Source organism: Alligator mississippiensis, chromosome 14 (assembly GCF_030867095.1).
Source record: "Alligator mississippiensis isolate rAllMis1 chromosome 14, rAllMis1, whole genome shotgun sequence".
In the NCBI taxonomy this organism is placed as follows: domain Eukaryota; kingdom Metazoa; phylum Chordata; order Crocodylia; family Alligatoridae; genus Alligator; species Alligator mississippiensis.
Window position 1 is genome coordinate 9926139 of NC_081837.1, and position 20617 is coordinate 9946755.

Genomic DNA, 20617 nt, shown 5'->3' on the forward strand with positions numbered 1-20617 from the left:
GTGACAGCTGGCGGCGGGGAGGGGAGCGGAGGGGCGGGGCTGTGACGTCACCGCATTCCAGAGCCAGCCGCGCCCTGGCACCCCGCCGCGCACGTGGGCTGGGAGCAGCGCTCTGCTCCCCCGCGGAGCTGGCAGGGGGCGAGAGGGTCCACACCAGCTATGAACCGACTGCACAGAGGAATTTTCCATCGATTAACTCCTCTATATGAGATACCCACTTTCATGTCTACCCAGGAGAACTTTTGCAATCTTTTCTCCAATGCCTGATGAAGGGTGTTTGTGCCCAAAAGCTTGCAATTAAAGATTTTTTTTTGGCAAAAATCTTGTTCTAAGACAGCATCTCTGCTATGAGTCCTGATTGCCCTTTCACAATATTTCAGGGGTTTGCAGTTGTGACCCAGAGCTGTGAATGTGATGTTGCTTGAGTTTTTGCGGAGCGATGTCTGCCACAACGGTCAATAATTTTTAGATTAGATTAATTTTTAGATTAGATTAGATTATTTTTTTAATTCTTCGCATGCTCCTGAAAGTGCACTTTGAGTTTTGGCAGAGTTTTTGGTGCCAAGTTATACTGTTCAGATGATCAAAACCAATACTGACCATTTTAATAATTTATTTCACAGCACTGAGACTTTAATACATAAAATGTTACCTTTCACATGTTTCAAATAAAAATACATACATTACCCAGTTTACCTGGAATTTAAAAGCAATGTGTAGTAAGACACAGGATGCTACAGGATCCATCGTGTTAAATTAACATTGATCGTCAATTTGTTTAATCGTAAAACAATACAAAATAATACAAATTTGGACAAATTTGGAATCATTCCAATACCCAATCACTAGGGCCAAGGATTGTGTGTTCCCCTCTCCCCACAAGACATGAAGGGTAACAATGGATGGAGACCTATACAATTTATAACTTGGCAAAATAAAAACCACTTATAAAGTCACAGTGAAACTAGTCATAAACTCATACTAAATCTGTGCAAGTAAAATGACTGGGGACCATTGTTCTGGAAATTTGCATCCAGTTGGAGACCTATATACATAAATAAACTGCGATTCATAGTTCTCATCTCAGACGTAGCTTATTCAGAGAAAGAGAAACAAACTTGCACATTTGTTTGAATTTTAAATAGTTTACATACTGAAAAACACAAGACTCCCTCAGATCCGCTCTGAAGTAGAGGGAAACAACCAAAAGCACATTTCAAAATGGTTTAAAGCCACAAATAACTATACAAGTCAGCATAATTGCAAGGTTCAGTACTGCCAACAATGTCTTAAGACAGAAGTGTCCAAAGATTGTTCTCAAGAGTTACTAAAACAAAGAAGGGAAAGAAAGGTCTGTCACAGAGACTGTGCTCTGAATCCCTGCCCTGATCCCTCCCTGATCAGCTTCACGATCCCACACATGCATTTTGCCACGTGCAAAGGGCAGGGATGCAAAGCATGGGATGTAGCCTGGAGTTCTTCCAACACATCCTTAACTCTGCCATTAACTATGGCTGAATCACAGGCTGGGAGGAGGAGCTATTATTTACCTCCTCAGATATTGCCCTACGTCAGTGGATATAATTCAATAGCCCGCTCCAATTTTACCACCTGGCGAACCTATGTGGCCTTGCAACAGAAAGAACGGTCAGTAGCAAGCAAGGGAAGACAAGCTGAAGTAGCCAAGCCTTTTGCCACTGAGACCAGACCAACTGACAGACTTCACAAGAAAGTATGGTGGAAATTAACATTTCTTTGCCTCTCACAAAACCAGAGCATAAGAAATTAAAGTCTCTGTCGGCGGCAAACCATCGGCTTTAGCATGAGAATTTCACCAATGGCACTTTCGCTATTGCTGGATGGGGCCAAGAATTCCTGATTGACCACCATGCTTAGTGTGATCTGAAGATGTGACTAGAGAGGCATACCAATATGATGTTGTCCTCAGACTCCTTGACTCATCAACGATATCCTCAGAAACTAAAAGCACAGACAGGCACCATGGGCTGAGTACACGGCATTACTTAAAACAACAACTATAAATGGATTTTTTTTCCTTAAATAATGCTCTACAGGAAAACAATACAAGTGAAAGGAGGAGGAAATGAGTAAAAGAAATAAGAAGAAAGCATTGTTTGCCTCAGGGACATCTTAGCAACTAATGAGAATGTCAGTGTCTATAGGAAGTGACAGCTATCGGCCTGTAACTTCCAGGGATATTTTATGTGCAGACTGGATACTCCTCCTTTTTCCCCAACATGTGAAATTCCTGCATGCAGTCTTACAGGGTGATACACATCCTGCCCAGACAGCATCCAAGTAACCTCTGGAGTTTAAAGATCAAAGAGCAAGTTGGAGGGGTGGGAAGAGTTGTCAGGATCATTACCTCATCTTGTATTCTCAGGCTAGTCACTTGATCTCCTTATGCCTTATATAACTTAGCAGCTAAGTTATAGCTGGAAAACAAGAAAAAAAAAAAGCAGGAAATTCTCATGTCATAAGGGCATAAATTATGAAGTTAACACATCCTAATGGTTTTATAATTATAATAAAAAGAGCACACTAAAAGCACTGAACGGCTTCCATGGAAGCATACAGCTTGGGGGAGAAAGGGTGCTCAACAGAAACAACAATCAGGGAGATTAGCTCAGGAAGCCTAAAAATGGATTAAAACTGTAAACAGTACCACCACGTTTGTGCTCTGACTTGCATAGGACACCAAGTCAGGATGTTTTGGCCCCCAAAAGTTATTAGTGTTTAATACAGCAAGTCTTTAGAAATCATTTTAAATGTTGCTGACCCTTCTGAAGTTAGCGAAGTGTGCGTTGAAACTGCCAAAAGGGCCAGTCAGACCGAGTAATAGCACACAACGAACAGGAAGCACTGCCTCCTCCCTTCAAATACCTGCCTTGGCCAACTTCCCATGCTGCCTGCTTTATTTCACTGTTCCATCAATTCCCAATTTCAGTAAAGATTCTTGATGAGCATTTCAATTAGATTACAAAGTACACGGTTAGCTCCTCTTTGGGGACTTGCTGAGAAGCCAGAAAGGGGTTGCACATTTTATTTGTTAGAACACCTTCAGCATATTCTATTCATTTAAGATGAATTAGCTAGAGTGTCAACTGTAAAACATCAGGGACCTTAATGCTGAAGCTTATGATAGATTTACATTCTTCAAGAGTTCTCCACATTCAAGATCCGCAGACAACTTATTGCACAATAAAAACTGGAATTGCCACCGTTTTGTTATACAGTTGTTCCCTGTTTGTCTCTCAAGCTTTACCTCTTCAGTCTCAAACGTTTTTTCTTGAGCAAGATCTATTGCACAGATACAGCAGCTATATTTCTCCAGGTAGTTTTATGGTTGTTTTATAACCTCCCTTTTGGTTTCTCCCCCAATACAGGAGAGAACTGCCATAAAAGCATTTCCCCTGTCAAACAGCTGCAATCATTTTCATGTGTCAGTGTTAACCTAATTAGAGCCAATAATTCAGACCTTTTTTATGCCATTCACCCAACTCTTCTGAGACTGAGAAAAAGAAACATATATGGACTACAGCAAGCACCACATTACACTGGCAAATCAAACAAGTACTATGGGACAGGATGTTCAGTTTCTGCCAATGTATCTTCTTTAACACTGTTCTTTAAACTTGGATCAATATTATTACTTAAGAAAGTCAGTGGTTAAGATTTCAGCTCATGTTGTTGCACACAAGCTTTTTAAGTAAAACAAGAATCATCTGGTGATTTGAGCAGTAGGTTGGGGAACCAGGATCTGTTCAATGCTCACCCTGTGATCTGAGAATGACCAGTTGTGGCCATGGACAAGTCCTTGAACCTACTCGATTCAATTGCCCTATCTTTAAGATCAAAAGGCTGTTGCAAGAATTAAGATTCACAGTTTAGGGCTGGAAGTGACCTTGTGAGATCATCAGGTCCAGCCCCCTTGCTCTGGTCTGGGTAGGAAAGACTGCTGGGGTCAAATAACAGTCAGTGGTTATAAGCTTCTCTGATAGCAATCACTAATAAGAGCTAAATATTTTAAATATTTTTCATAGATATTTCCCATGGACAAGGGGAGTAACACACCTCTAGGGACAAAGAGAAATAGGTCCATGGGCTTCTTTATGCTATATTTATACACATATTTGTTCACACAGGCTCTGGCCGGTATAAACTGAATGTTACACACATTTTACCTACTGTAGTTTTGAACGCTAAATGGATACTTCTCTTCATCCCAGTAATGCTCTGATAGCCCTGGTAGAATAAGAATTCATGTACAACAACTATGTTAGATCAAACATAGTTCAGGAAGGGTGATAAGCCTGGAAATTTGAGGCTCTGGACAAGACCACCATTCTTCATTTATGCTAATATATAGATGCACTATTCACTGTGGAGTTTTGTCCATCTGAGTACAGTATGGTTAATCTTAGATGCATTAAAACAGGGATGTCAAACATCCAGCCCACAAAGCCCATGAAGCCTGTTAAGTGGCCCCTAGTGCTGTTCCTGGGTATGAATGACCTAGACCTGTGAGCAGAGCCTGGGTGATGTGCCACATGGGCACCCACCCCAGGGTCTCTAGGATGTACACTGCACCGGTGCCTGCTCCAGCGAGTCGGGACCAGTGCTGCACAGGGTGCCTGGTAGCACTCAGCAGGTCCCAGACCAACCAGAGCAGATACCACGTGTATTGGATCTGACCGGGTTGAGGAGGGGGTGTAGGAGGGGAACATCCAGGGCCCGGGGGTCTGATCTGGCCTGTGGACTGGCCTCAGGTTACTCATCCAGTCAACAGGCCCAGATGAGTTTGACACCCCTGCATTAAAATATCTCTACTGAAAGAGACTTCGTTGCCACCAGAATATAACTGGCCAATTTTTACATATAAAATATTCTTATACATGGGAGCGCGTTGCTGATTTAGTTTGCAAATTTAGAATTTGAAAAAGGTGATGCTATGTGCCAAGAAACCACAAGTAAATAAAGTTATCAGAATATATTCTCATGACCTCCTCCTGCACAACTCTTCTCAATTTTTGTCAAAAATTGAACACACAATAGGCAGTAACATCTAAAATCTATGTAAAAAAAAAAGGTTGTTCAGAACAAGTCTAGTCAATAGCAATATTGTTGCCTCTCATAAATGAAGTCCTAAGATACAGAATGTGTGTTAATAGTGAAAGCATAATGGCTCATATTTGTGGGTTTTTCTTAAATTGCACTTATTTTTTCTATATCTCATGGAAGATCAAGTTATTAAAGACTTTTAAATAAATGCAAAATAGAACATCTTGATTCTTCCTTCTGACCATTTTTAAGACGGCCAGCCAGAATAAGTTGTCATTAAATTCACTGGCAAACAAACCAGTGTTGTAAAACACACGACCGGAAAGAGCCAACTTGTCATCAGAGCTTCTGTCGTGTAACTGCTGGAAAGTGATTCTAATGCAGTCGAACCCCCAGACTTGCTTTTAAATCACTGCAACAGGGATTATTTCAGTCAACAGTATTGGCATTCAAACTGCAGCCACGTTCCATGGGTGGGTAAGCAGTGGCAAAAATCACTGAACTCTTCAGCAAAACTGTAGTCTTCTTCTATCTTTAGTCATTATATTAAGTGCTGCTAAAAACCTTGAGCTCTATCACTTTCACAATATGTGATATCAAAGCTGCAGAAACCTTCCATTTTGGACCAGTTGGAATCTATTTTAGAAAGTTCAGTCTACAGCTTAAGGGTCCCTTCTTTTGGAAAAAAAAAAGCAAAGCTGAGGAGCCGACAGAAGTGGAGAACTCATGTATAAGTCTTTACTCTGCTTAATTAAATGACCTTGGTTAATTTTCTTGGCTGTTTCCAGACTAGCCTGGCCCATGTATACATGGGCTGTCATATACCCACCTGGTGACTGGTAAAAAAATTAAGTACTAAAAAAAAAGGTGTCAACCAACTTAAAATACAAAGATTGTTGTCTTCTGCTTCTTTTTCAGAACCTAATTCTGGTCATAAGCTCAGCATTTGATTGTGTTCATTTTTAAAACACTCCTTACAACTTTTGAGCTCCCAAAGAACAGCATTTTAAATTTAGGATGTATCATAAACTCCTAAATCTAATAAGTAAAAGTATGGATGAAGGTTTAATCAATACAAAAAATATTATTTCCTTCAAAACATTTTTTTCCAAGACATGTTGTGCACAGAAATCCTTACTGCTACAATCAAAATGCCCTAACTCAGTCTTACTGAGATTTTTGATGACCGATAAGCAAGTTAAATATAAGTTGCCTTAATAGAAAGTTGCCTTTTGGTCAAAAGTTGAATTAATGCAATGGAATGCAACAAGGAAGAAATACACAATTTGTTATTTTTCCCCCAAGATTCAGTTTTAAATTTGGCTCAAGTGTCTTTTTAAAAGAACTGAAATGACTTAAGAAACTCCTCCCTACAGTAAAATGTCCTGATATTTAAACATATTCTTTCATTTTGGATGTAATGAAATAACTGGGCTTTAAAGTGTGAAATTTGCAAATTTCTGAATTTTGATTTTCAGTGCCTGGGAAGAAAAATGATCCTGCCACTGCATCTCCTTCAATATGAAAATAAATTTGCTACAAAGATATATTACCTAATAGATAATGGAGAAATGTTTAAAGAAGAATTACAGAGGTTAAAACAATTTTTAAAAAGCTACAACAAAGAAAACAGGGATGATCTCCACGTATCTTGAAAATTCTTTGGGGGATCTGTGAAGTGTCATTATTTATCTCCAGCTTCACAATAAGAATACCAAGAATTTTTTTAAAAGTCAAGAATAGAGTAAATTTATACTTTGATGTTCCTTTTACCTCTGTTATTTGGAGAATAACTATAACATTATCTCATACTCCCAAAGCCTTTGCAAACGATTTCCTTCATATAGCGCTTCCTCTTTTTTTGCAGGTAGTGTAAACAGTTATCGTTCCTAAGGCTATGAACAGGCACAATTATCCCTAAATAATTGAAGGAATGTCATCCAAATTTGTTAAATGTCCTTTGGATCATAGGAATCAAAATACATTACCTAATCAAAATGCTGACTTATAAAGCATATATAAATAACTTTTAGAAATCCAAAGTACAGCTTAATAAATAGTCATAACCAACTTTAACATACGCATAATTATTCGTTTTTAAAAAAATTCTGCTATATCTGAGTTTTCACATCTTTGTGTCAGTGATATTTTGGCTTCAGAGACAGATGAAGGATGACTAAACTATTACATGAAAGGGTAAAAATGAAGCCACATATGTATGCTTTCAAATGGTCCTAGTTTTACTAGCACCCACGACTTTATGGTAATGGAAGTAAAAGTTGCATTATCCTCTTTTCCAACTGTGTGGTTATAAAACACCAGCAAGCATGGAGACATCGTTTGGAAGGTATCAATAGCTCATTTTTACGTGGCAATCTGACTCGGTGCCTAGTTGTGATACTTGAGCCAACAGTCCTTTTTCAGGCTGGTGCTTCAAGACTATCGTGTAACGGGTCCCTATGTGCTGAGCAGCTATGCATTAGCTAACATGCCGGCAAGAGAACTCCAGTGCATGTCAGCAGCAACGCATTTCCAGAGACATGTTGCAAAAATATATTCAAAGCAATTATTGTCTATTAGGGGGTTTTTTTTGCACCTTCTAGAGAGAACAGCTCACCACCAAGTAATCTTGAATTCATAGATAGGACGCTTGCAGTAATAATGGTTTATCAGATGTTTATCACACACCCCAATGCACTGATGATCCACAGTAATTCCCCTTTCTGAAAGGTCTGTCACAATACAGTGAAGAAGGTCATAAACATCAGCTACAGCTTCCCAGGGGCCAAAAGATACATCCACTTCACAGTGATGTTCAAATAGTTTTGACTCGCTATCATTTCTTTCAAAACGTAGAGAGTTGAAAAGTGGACATTCGTATGGAGTGATGGGCATTTCTTCCTTGAAAACACAGACCTTCAACTTTGCAAATCTTGCTTTTCTCTGCATGGCTCGAAGTTTAGCAATTTCAATTATCCGCTCCAAGTGTTCTAAACAATCACACGCACAAAAAAAGATTGAAATTAAACCAGTGCAAGTCCTGTGAGAAACAGAGCACAGTATTTTCAGATGCAATCAAAATGTAATAAATTATTCTGTATACGGTGCTAGAAATATTTAGCAGATATGTTCAAAGGTTGTTTGTAGCTAGATACAGTCTAGTACTGTAACAAGATACACACAGCTGTCTTGAGAATGTAGTGTCTTTGCTATATACATATATGTCTTTCTTAAGTTCTGATTAATCACAACCTTCTATTGGAAAACTTCATTGTAGTGCTTCAACCATATGATCAAAATTCAACTTTAGGAATGAGGAAAGGAACACTGTACCAAGAAACTCCTGTCTTCTGGTCTTAGAGTCACAGACATGTGTATGGCATTATTCTCTGCAAGTCAAGGTTCGTCAAGCAATGCATTGTTTCTTAATACAAGCAGCATTTTGATAAGGATCTTTAAGGAATGATATTATGCACATACAAGAAATAACGCAAGACATAATGATATTAATAATGCCTCAAAAACTTGGATGATTTGATCTTTACAGCTCTTTAAATATACGGCCTCAGGCCCAAGGAATTACATGCAAAATTCAAGAGAACCAGTGCAAATTAAAAGAAACAGTTTCTGGTTCTTCCTTTATGGCTTGATGCTGCCCCCTGCTCAAGTACACTGAAAAATTCCCCATCATCATGAATAATGTTGGAGCCTTACTTAGACTACTTGTGCAACAAACTGTAAAATATAAAAATACTGTATCCTTTGCTTACCTTTGTAATATGGCATTAAGCCCAGGAAAGCTTGTCTAACTTTTTCTCCTTTAAGAGGTTGGACATCCTCTAGATTGTCTAGCAATGGTCCAATAGAATAATATTGTGCTTCCTTGTAAACTGACCTCACTCGTTCTCTTGACGGAAGGTCACCAGATCGCAGAAAGTTCAGTATGTCTCTAAACAAGGCGAGAAAATGCTATATGATAACATGTTTTCAAAATTGAAAAAAACAAAAACCCTGCAATCCTGGTTCTCAAGTGTTCATTTTATTTGGGCCAGCAATTCTGCAGCTCAGAAAGTAATTGAAAGAACTGTGAAGTGTATTTCCAAATACACATATTTAATGTCCTTTGTCATTTCTGAGCCTTTGATTGGGAAATTTGATGTCTGTGGCACTTGAACACACCAAGAAACTTGTTCATGAGGCTTTGACCATCCAACATGGAACAGGATGCAGATTACAGTCTCTTGTAAACATGTGCCAACATAGTAATTATCACCGTAATCAGTTAACCTCTGATTTTCCTGGAGGACCATGTTGATTGGTCCTCTGGGCCCACCCAGATGCCCACTGATATCAGTGGGCCTCCGGGTGAGTGATCCCAGAGGGGATCCCTGCAGGGTCCAAATGTATAAGTGTATATCTGTGCACCTACGTTTATTTTGATACAGGACAGATCTTTCTTTTGAATGCCACTGTTTAAAGTGGTTTAAAGAAGAACATTTTGAGGATGGAAAACACATTTCACAAACACTAACAAATACATTTGGTTAGTGACCTTATGCCCCCTAACAAAGAACAGCTATTATGGACACTTTTCATTATAATATAGTGGATAAAGTATAAAAGAACTTGCTTGATTTTAGGGTACATCGACATTTTGAATATGTACTACAAATATCACAAGAAAGTCCGTTTTCTAAAAGGGGGTTTCAACAGCAGACAGTTCGCAAATGCCAAATGGCAAGAACTGCTCATTTTCAAATACGATAGGGTAATCATGCCAGGAAATTCTTCCTTCCTGTATTTTGGATGTTGTGGCAGGTGAAGAAAAGTCACTGACTGGCTTTGAAAAGGATTAAGTCCTTCTTAGCTGACGAGATGAGGAGAACCCCTGGGCAAATCAGGTCTTATTTTAGAAATGAGGTCAGAATGCCAAAGACACATTTGAAAAGCAATGGTCTAAGCCTGCAAACTCATACTACTGACAGCAGTGCTTCTCAGTTGTAGCAGTCCCACAGACACCAAAAATGACTAAGCATCAGTAGCATCATGATCAAAATAATCAATTGAAAGAATGCTATACAATTTTAGGCCTTCAGAAGGATTATAACAGTGCAGAGCTGTAAATATAGCATTGTCAGAAATCAGTAGTTTAAACAAATGCTATGAGCCTTGTACTGTTTTGCCACCCACAGTAAGTAAATATGTCTTTTAAAGACAACAAAAGGTGGCTAACACTTTGTTTTCTCCGGGTCCTAAGGAGTGGATGAACAGTGGACTCTTACAGTCATCAAGCCAAGTACATTTTGCACCTTATTTCTTGGAAAATGACATCCCATTAGAAGCACAGATTTCACTCTAACCTCCTGCTTTTTGGAAACGCCTTATAAATTAGAGCTGAGTCGAATTTCTAATTACACAGTCTAATTTGGAAGCAATCTGGCAGTTTTGAATATGGATAAACACCTGCAGGCTTGAAAGACAGCATGATATCTGAGCCATATATAATGTTAATCTGCCTGCCTAAATTTAGATAAACCAGAATTTAGAGAAGCAATGTGCAATCCAGGCTAACAACACGTGGGTATGAGAATGAGAGGCAAAATGGAGAGAGAGAGAAATTTTGTAATATTATCCAAAACTAAGTTCTAGCAAACAAGAATATTTCAGATTGAAGTCAAATGACTAAATTAGTTGGACAACTTCTGCGTTGCATATTTTCTTCCCACAACTGGCTGCACAGCTGTATTCTACATTACATTTGTTCCAATGTCCACAGATATCCTGAAAATGATAACAGCTGAAAGAGGACCTTATCAAAGAAACCTACTAAACATCGTGGCTCCACTCTTTGTTTTTTCTATTGTAATTTTTACTCTACAATCACAAAAAAGGACAGAAATATTGTTTTTGTGAGTCACGCTGTCCAACAGCTTGTCTTTTACACGTTAGGGAATGCAAGTCCCTGCAGAGAAGAACACTGTATGTACATACTTTTGCTGAGAATCAAAAATATTTTTTTTCCCCTTGTAAAGCTGGCTATAGCTGTTAGTAATGAAACGAAGAGGCGGTTTGGACTGTGGTGTATTCTGAAGTTTGACTGCTTTCTGAAGGAAGTTTCCAAAACTCTGTTTGCAAGTTAATCATGCGAACCTGCTAAAAAACAACCTTCAAAATGGGATTGAATTAGAGGGATGCAAATTCACCCTTGATTTTTTTTTAATGAATGTTTCTTTTTTCAGTAACAGCTTCAACATATTTCTAGTAAGGACAATGCACATACCCAAAGTAAGTTCCATCTCTGTCAATAAAGTATCTGCCTTCAGCATCTGTTGGAATATAGTGCCTTCCGCTAAACATAGCAGCCAACATGGTGTCCTCATACCGTCTTAATGTTGACAGCCTGGTAGTGAAATACATGCCTCCTACATTAAGTGGAATAACTTCAGGGAACTGAAAAAGCAATCATATCACCATTTGAAAATTATTCAGTGATGCTACGCAAATGTGTATATGCCAAGACCCCTCCTCCTCCCTCCCCATTTAGCAGATCAAACTCTCTACAGTACACGGGATAACAATCATAAACACAGGATGAGCCGTCTTGAAAGCTTATGAAGAATGGAAGAACATGGAGAGAGTCAAATCTTCAGGAAGGTGACCATCTCAACCAAAATGTGGCATGAACAAGGACAAATTGCGGCAAGTTTAAAAGGCTACAATTAGGATTTTGAAGTTGTGCAACAAAAGAACGAGAGGACAATGACGGGATTTATTTAGGAAGGGGAATTAATACAGCAAGCCAGAAAGGTGACTTTTTTAGCAGCAGACTTTCAAAGGATTGCAAAGAAAGCTAGTCACGAAGAGGGAACAGGGATTCTTCTTACCTTTACTTTTTGGCAAGACAACAGTGATTATAGCAGCCAGGACACAGGGGACAGGAGAGCTTTTAAAGACTTCATTGAGAAAAAAGTGACAAAATTTAGCAAAAATGTGACTGCGGAAGAGAGGGGAAGAGAGGATCATGGAGGATACTGAAATCACAACATGATGCAAGCGGAAGCAGAGATGGCAACAACAAGAGAAGAAATGTCATTTTATACTTGATCGCTACTTTCTATTTTCTAGATGGCCTTCCACAGTGGTCTAGTAAGTACCTTAAGCCCTCTTCCCCCCATTATACCACACAATGGTGAGTTTTAAGTCACTAATATGCAGAACATCCCCCCTCCCACCCTTACTGTTTTTAAAGTTATTGGACATATTTATGCTCCTTTTCAGGTTGCCTTTCACGCTCTCATTCATTAGGACAGCTTTCATAGCAAAAGTAAAATTAAAGCATTAATGCTCAGTTACGGTTCTTTGGAAAGCCACAGAATCAGCAATCCTCGGGGCAAAATCAAACCCGTTTTCAAGCAGATGCTGCTCCACTGGCTTCAAGATGAAAACCAACATAGTTGCACTGCAGTCTGTGGCAGGCCCGGCAGCGTCTGATGGACGCTCTTTTCTCCTATGGGAGCTGCAGTGGTACTAGGGTGCTTCCTACTGGTATTTAATAAATCCTAAAGTGGGGTGGGAAAGGAAAGGGGAGGCTTAGGAGCAATGCAGAAAAGGCTTTCAAACCCAAAAGGAAGAGCTCGGTTTCATCCCACAAGCCGGCTAGCAAAGGAAACTAAACTGGAAACTCTTCAAGGCTCCGCCATGAGAAATACTATAATCCCCAGGTCCTGAACAGAGCGAGCTCAAATGGAAGCTCCTTATCGGCTCAGAAGAGAAGATGCCCGCAAGCCCTTACCTGCTGAGGTAGCAGCGGGAGCGACTGCCCTGCCTGGGTCGCAGTAGGTGTGGCAGGCTCTTGGAAATCATCCTCTGCATCTGAGCTCGACATGGCATCGTCCGGCTTGCCACTCACTTTGTTCTGCCCCGTAACAACCACCATCCCTCTGGCTCTCGTAACCAGGTCTGCTGGGCAGGCAGCGTTGGCAGTGCTGCTGAACAAGAGACGAGACCCAAATGATCTGGGCGCTTTCCCTACAGGCTGCAGATCATCGCGGGGCAGGCAGAGCGACATAGTTGTCCTGCTTTGCACAGAGCATTTAGACTGGCATTGCTATTGCTATTATTGGGAAGTGAGTCACAAACAGGTTGGTGATTATTGTACTCCGACTCCGGCTCCTGCACGAGCATATCTGGAGGAATGCTGCTGGCACAGCAGTGACAAAAGGTCTCTGTCAGATCCCACAGTAATAGAGCCTCTCACTGGTGGAATAAAATGCTGATTTTCATTGGCTGCCCCTCTCGACTTCCTTTCAGCCCAGATCCAAAAAAAGGAGCATATCCATTGCCAGCTGAAGTCCTATTCGCTGCCCGGTGAGCAGCTGCTGAATTGCAATTGGCTCCTCGCAGAGTTGTTTTCTGACAACTGCTCTCTTATTGGTTGTTATGCACCACCTCCAAATGATGTTGCTGTCAAGTCATGTAATCATTTTGCAACCCTCCGAGCGTCTTAGCTCTGGAGGCTCGGCAAGACTTTAAGCATAGTAAGGCTTATTTAAGGAGAGCTTTTTATGCAGTCCTGCTACTTCAAATAAAATGCCAGACCCTCCAAAAATGTCCATTAATATCTTGCCTTCTAACCTGGAGCATATGGTTGCAAAAAAGCACAGTGGAAGTGCTTTCTGCACTAGTTTTCCAGCTAGCTGCATCATACCATGTTGTGGATTTAGGCTCAGTTTCCCAGAGGACCAACATATATCGGTCCTAACCTTTTAAAAAATCCCCACTGTTATCATCACCAGCAACAACTAAATTGAAGTATATCTGTCCCCTATTAACATAGTATCTAGGTGCCTCTCAATCTTTAGCCCTCCCACCTCTCAGGGAAGTTGTCAAGTGCTATTTTCCCCATTTTACAGATGAGGGACTGAGGCACAGCATGACTCATAAAGGACGCCTGCCGCAGACTGCAGACTTGAAGCCAAGTTTCTTATGCCCCAGGCTAGTACCTTAAGCATCTCTCTGCCTAGGTTTTTTAACAACTGTCGCAAGCAGTCTCTTTATGAAATGAGTTTGCTGAGCTCAGTAAGACTGCATAAAATGCTACAACCGTGGTTCTCAACCTTTTTATACCCAAGGCAACTCTTGGTAGACTTTGGGGCACCCCTTGGAAAATGCCAGCTCTCAGTTTTCACTGATTTTTTTGACTACAGAAAAAATAATAGAGCAATTTTTCAGTTGTAAAGAACTCAAAAAGACTGCAACAAGGCAGGATGTTTTTAACACTGTGGATTCCTATCTGAAATCTTCAGGTTTATCTTGTGAATCATGCTTGCACACTTACAAGTGCTAACCTTGCATGGCACCCTTGAAGAGACCTCGTGGTGCCCTGGTTGAAAATCACTATTCTACAGTGAGGGGCACAGTTCTAGTATCTACATAGGGACATCAGATCAGACAGGACTTCTTGATTCAGAAAGACCTTTACATTTGTACTGTTAATTAAAAAATGACAGGCTTGAAGTATCAAATAAATCACCACAGCTAGCATCCTTGTTGACAATCCCAGCAGAGAAGCCAGTGACCGAATGAGGATGAACACAGAACTACCTTCCAGAGGCGGGTCTCTACATTCAACGTGAAGTTTAAGGCAAACCGGCCGGGCAATGCAACAAAGGTTTGGCTCCTTGCTATGCTGGGTCTGTTCTGCTGATACAGGACTCCTGTCTCCATGAGCCATCTGCCCAAACCTTTCATTCATTTAAAAAGACTGTCCCCTCTGTCCCCAACAAAAAGTGTGTTTGCAAACGTTTATGAAAGATGGAAAAGCAGCTTATAATAGCAGCAGCCATCTCAGCATCTTCCCAATAGAAACTGCAATAAAAGCAAGCAATCAAAATTAGTTTTTCATGAGGCTAGCAATTAAGCCTCTTTCAAGAAGGAAATACCTGAGCGATTACCTTTATCTTCCTGCCAGAAAACAGAATGGCTTCTATTCGCAGCAAAATCAGAATAGACGAGACTATATATTCCACTTACAAGCTCTCGCTTTTAAGTTTGGAATGGTATTTAACGCCAAGCAGTTTTTAGGATGCTCCAGCTACATTAACTACAGTGAATTCCTTTTTCACACTAATATTTAATTGGTCTAATAAAAGATATCAGATTCACCCAAGGAACCTCGTCTGCCTTTTTCACACATAAGCACCTTTTGCACATACACGTCACTGGGGATACTAACCACACAGCATCATAATTTCTAGCACATTTAGTTTATGCTCCTTCCTATTAAGTTAAGAGAAAGTCACCCAGCTACTTTTGGTATATTTTTACTGTTTGCAACTTCTTGACTTGAAAATAAATTATTCGCCTCAACCAGATTTACTCATCATTACCTGTCTTACTCCTCAAGAATTACTCATGACCTGTTTTAATCTCCTATCCACGAAGTTGAAATTACCAAGAGGCTTTCTTGATTAATAATTACACATTTTGAACAGTATTTCATCTGTTTACAGGAAATGCTGTAAGTTGCTATTTGCAAGTGTATTCCAGGGAGGTAAACATACAGTACCGAAGATAATATTTTGAACATAGAGAGAAACAAATTATAAAAGGTATATCATTTATTTTTTAAAGTGCGAAAAACCTTTCTTACAAGTCTCTGATACTAGTGGGATTTGTTTTGCAGCAAGTAGCACAACAAGAAAAAAGGATTTCACACTTCTCATAAGTACCAGCAAAGTTTTAAGCAAATAATGGCCAAGGTACTCTAGGAGGAAGTCAGAAAACAAGATAAACACAGCACCCTGAATGAATGCTAAAATAATAGAGTTGAATTTGTACCGAAAATTGCTAATAAAAACAGTTCTGTGCTGTACGTTAATATTGAGCCTACAGGATTTTGCTCAATGGATTTTATTGGTTTTAAACCTAGATCAGATCTAGAAACCCTGCAGCCTCACTGCAGTTCAAGTACCGCGAGCGTAGAAAGAAGAGTTGCTGGCGGAGATTGCAAAGGATGCTCTGAGATTCTGGAAGTTGCGTAACTGTTCTGACTCGGGTTGTTGAGGCCTATATTCTGGGACTACTGAGACACCGAAAACAAAAGATGAGAAAGTCACAGGAAGACCTATTCCTGGGAGAATTTGTATTTGAGCACTGCCTGGTGGCTAATCCTTTTTCCACAGTCCACTTCAGTCAGATTAGTTTTGATGCTTTTGGCTAATTGTCTTTTGAGTCCCTCTTATCCACTCTTAATTTCCCTCTTGCATTTGTCTTGTTGCAGTGTCTGTACCCTCTTGCTGACTTCATAACTAACTCTCAACTCTCTAACATCTGCTTAGTTTGAGTAACTTCTTGAAGGTTGCCCTTTCTTCAGACTAGTTATAGCTTGGCTTTCCATATTCCCTGTTAATTTAGGAGTATGTATTCCTTCTGATGCTCTGAAGGTCTTATAAGCTCCATAGTCCAAGAATGCCCTTATATTTGAGATCAATGCTCTTTTGACTTTTGCATATTTAGCATCACCACTGATTTTGGATGTGATTCCTTTTCCCTGGATGATGAACTGCATTAACTCATAGTCGTTATTATTGTGCGGCTCTGCTGGAATTACTTTTAGGCAACACTGCTGCAACACAAGACCCACGGAGCTGGTCGTGGGGTTGGACACTTACGGCACTGAGCTAAAGAACAGCCTCAGTCACCCCCCCGGGGTGCTTCTGCTCCATGTGTAGACTAAAGAAACATTAGAGGGGATGGTGATAATTATGATCCATGATGCTACAGTTTAACAGTGTCTTCACTTTGATTAAAAAATGCTTTGCCTTAGTAAACATAGGAAAAAATCAACACAGAAACAACATACTGCAAGGTCATCTAAGAAATCAGCATGGTTTGAACATAGACTGATTAGAGCAGGGGTTGGCAATTATTTTGGGCGGAGGGCCACTTACTTAGTTTTGGCAAGCCACTGGGGGCCGCATGACAGGCAGCCCAGAGCAGATAAATATTAATTTTCTAAATTTTTTAGGGGCGGATAGAATGGCCTGGTGGGCTGCATCTGGTCCCCGGGCTGCATTTTGCCCATCCCTCGATTAGAGGCAGTTAGTAATGTAATACCCTGCCTAGAAGGAGAGCACATTGGCAGGAGGGATGGAGGTGGACAGTCGAAATATCCATCACAGTTCAGAACATAAAGCTGGGAACTGCAAAGTGATGGAGCCGGCAGAGCATAAGGGAGAGGGCTCAGAAGAGGAGCCTGGAGCCTGTGGAATTAAATGGCCCCTCAGCTTCGACTGGTGTCTGACATAAAGGGAAGTCCCTGTGTCTGCAAGACTGTGTGTGTACATCCAATGATGGAGCAACTTCCTAACAAAGGAAACGTACTGGTGTACATTGTACCCAGCTCTGCCTCCTTCAAGCTCCTATTTTCAAGCTGAAAAAAAATCACCATTTCAATATTTACACAAGTAAATCTGATGCCCAGACAATGCTTCTTGATTAAAAAAAAAATGCCTCCAAATGATTGTTCCCTGTCAAATGCAACACACGGAAATGACACAAAGGATCACCTTTCCATGGGGGCAATCTAGGATAACTATTTTAAATACATTAGCCTGGGTCAACTATGGAAAACTTTACTAAATTTGCTTAATACACTCATTAGGCTTGTTGTCATAATGCCTATGGGAAATCAGCTCATGGATGAGGGCAGATGGTTCATGCTGAACCCTAGCAAGGCTAAAGCGCTGTTGTTCAGAAAGCAGAAATGCTTCAGACTGTTGCCAAATCACTGTTTCCCCCTTCCAAAGAAAGTCGGTAGCCCCCACTTGTCATTATGGCAAAAAGCCTCCAGATCCCCTCTGAGCCTGGATGACCAGGCAGCATCAGTTTCCAAAAATGACTAGTTTTGCCTTCAAACTATTACAACACTTACGCCCAGGGCCACAAAGGACTGTTTGTCACCAGAACTTACCTGTGTGTGTATTCCAGGTTGCTCAAAAAGCTCTTTTTTGAGCAAAAATAATCCACCCTCAGTTTCCCAGATCGAAGGGTCTCTGAGAAGAGAGAACCGGTTTGCTTTGTTAGATACTAGCATCCGTCTCCAGGCAGACACCTTGGCCTGAAAACAGGGAGTGACCTAGATCTCATACAACAGACTGCTCATTTGCACAATAAGAAACATGCCCTGCAAAAACGAGCAATGGTGCAGATTACTATTAAAAGATTTTAGAGATGAGGTTCTGTTACAAAACCAGTTTCTCATCCCAGCCTAAAAGCAGAGGGGTTGCTAACGTGCACATCTCAGCAATGTTTTTAAATCTTATTATGAAACAAAAAACTATTTTCCACCAAATAGGACTGGTTTTCAATTTACAAAATATAGACTGCTCTATTCCTGCTTCCTTCTTACAGGAGTGCAGGAAAGAATGTATCATCAGTACTGGTAAATTCTTTATCTAAATTTCTCAGGGATCATCCAAAGCTTTCAGGAGAACTCGAATATTCTTCAGATGAACAGATTTCAGTCTCCATAATAACTTTAAGTGCAGAGGACAGAATGAGATTTGGGCAACCATAGTTTACCTGTGTGGGTAAAGTGGTGGCAGTGTGACAAAATCTCATTGAACATTACCTCTTTTTTAAAGGGCACAGCTTTGAGATGGAGGAATTATTAGGAGTGTTTCTCCTCTACTTCTTCCTTTCTCCCTTAATCAGCTTTTAACATGAATTCAAGCTATAGAAAAATGCTAGTAAGAAAAACAAACCTATGGTATACATTTATCATATGCTTGGACTATCTATTCGTGGAACACCTACAGGCATTAAAAGTCCAGCATCCGTTATTTAAAAATTAGTTGTCATTAGTTATCAGAAACAAAGCCTAACAGACCCTCTCTAAGGTAGTCCTGATCTGGTTGATACTGAACATTAGTCGTGTTACTTCATTTTAAGATCAGTCCATGATAACATCTAAGCTTCGAGTTCAGTTTCCCAACTTGGGCAACTATATTTGGAACTTCAGTCTGTGATTACTAGTGACTACTTAGCACTCACACTGCATATTTGAGAGCCTGTCTGAGTGCTCAGCTGTGGACTTTAGTGTCCTCACCTAGGAAATCAAGGTTCAAAGCATGCATTTCCATCAGCATATTCCAGCAGTACAATATCCTACATATTCAAGTTCAACCTGCAATAACAACATCTGGGTTTTTTTGTAAACAGGCAAGAAGATCACTGTTAGTAAAATGTTTCAGGCATCAGTGAGAGAAGCTAAATGTCTAGATTAACTGTTGGAAGAAAATGAATGATCAGCTTATTTTGTTTTACCTGTATGTTGACATTCATTTATAGGCTGTCTAGGTTTTGCTTCATTTTCTGGTCACCCTCAGGCCTCCCAGCATGTGACATCAGTATCCCACTGGCCAGCACTGGCAAAAGAAGTTTGCCTAAAAAAAGAACATGAGCAAATCCCTCTGAAGGGCTGGTTGGCTTCCCCTGTCCAACTACTCGCATCACTGTGTTTGGACTCTCAGCATGGCTCAGAAATGCACATCTCATTCCCAGATCCTCCCCACATCAAAGAAATCTGTTCAGCTAAAGCAGACGTTGATTTATATTCCTAAAAACAATATTTCTCACGTTATATCTTTTTAAGAAACAAAACAAATTCCAGACCTTGACTAAGTTGATGTGTCCAAAAGGTTGTACTAAGGCCAGGTCCCAGACAGCTAATGGAGGCACTTCATTAATAACCTGAATCACCACTCTAAATTAAGCATCAGATGCCTTAGCATCATTTAATTAATCCTATTATGTAGGAATGTCTCTTCCCAATTTTCAAATGACTGTTCCACTTAGCTGACGGGATTACATCCCCAAAACTTGATAGTTGACATTTTTCCTATAGGTGCTCACAGAAGGGTTAAGGAATGAACCTTTCCTGCTTGTTTTGCGACATTATCTAAGGTAGAGGACAGCACTGGACCGGTCTCAAGGACTATTCCTACCTAGATCAAAAGAGGACCAAGCCTTTCAGAAGCAACTGCTATATCCTTAGCCCTTTCTGCACTGGTTTAAAAAACTCTGCATGCGAGGGGAGGACTCCCAAGGTCTATTCATGTCTGCGAGGTTACACACATATGATACCAAGTTATATAATAAAAGTGTGTGGAAGTTTCAGAGCCGTGGCCCTCAACTAATTTAGACTCCAGGCCAACCTTGGAAAATGCCAGCTTTCATTTAAGTTTTCACTCATTTTTTGACTAGAGGAATACTTCTGTAGCATGAAATTCAGAAAGCTCATAACAAGGCAGAGTGTAACGCTATGGGGCGTTTGTACATGACACGAGATTTCCTGTTTACGCCGCCACAGCTGAGTTTGTTTGCATGAGCAGGATTTCCCACCACTTTAAAAGTATTTTCTATTCCTATTTAAAAGCTCTGGGTTAATCTTATGATTCATGTTTGCACACCTAACAATGCTCACATGGCATGGCACCCCCGAACAGATCTCAAGGCACCTCGGGTGCCGTGG

At 40.4% G+C, this 20617-nt stretch overlaps 1 protein-coding gene across 3 annotated transcripts; it reads right to left on the reverse strand.

The window, feature by feature from the left end:
* Positions 1–596: 596 nt before the first annotated feature.
* Positions 597–13416, reverse strand: KCTD7 (potassium channel tetramerization domain containing 7). Of its 3 annotated transcripts, none has more exons than XM_019493349.2 (5): positions 12875–13416; positions 11363–11532; positions 8853–9031; positions 7999–8072; positions 597–2456 (listed from the first exon to the last, which is right to left on the reverse strand). In XM_019493349.2, the coding sequence occupies exons 1-5, from the start codon at positions 13148–13150 to the stop codon at positions 2451–2453; spliced, it is 705 nt and encodes a 234-aa protein (XP_019348894.1). In that variant the 5' UTR covers positions 13151–13416; the 3' UTR covers positions 597–2450. The 3 variants fall into 3 exon arrangements, with proteins under 3 accessions (XP_019348894.1, XP_019348893.1, XP_006274081.2); XM_019493348.2 differs by having other exon boundaries at positions 7771–8072; positions 12875–13348; XM_006274019.4 differs by having other exon boundaries at positions 597–8072; positions 12875–13348.
* Between the last annotated feature and the right edge of the window lie 7201 nt (positions 13417–20617).

Excerpts from the sequence above, each read along its gene's own strand:
- KCTD7 (XM_006274019.4), bottom strand. The coding sequence starts at position 13,150 with ATGTCGCTCTGCCTGCCCCGCGATGATCTGCAGCCTGTAGGGAAAGCG. Across the intron at positions 11,533-12,874 it reads TCCCGCTGCTACCTCAGCAG|TTCCCTGAAGTTATTCCACT; the intron begins GTAAGGGCTTGC and ends TTGCTTTTTCAG. Across the intron at positions 8,073-8,852 it reads CTTAATGCCATATTACAAAG|AACACTTGGAGCGGATAATT; the intron begins GTAAGCAAAGGA and ends GTGATTGTTTAG.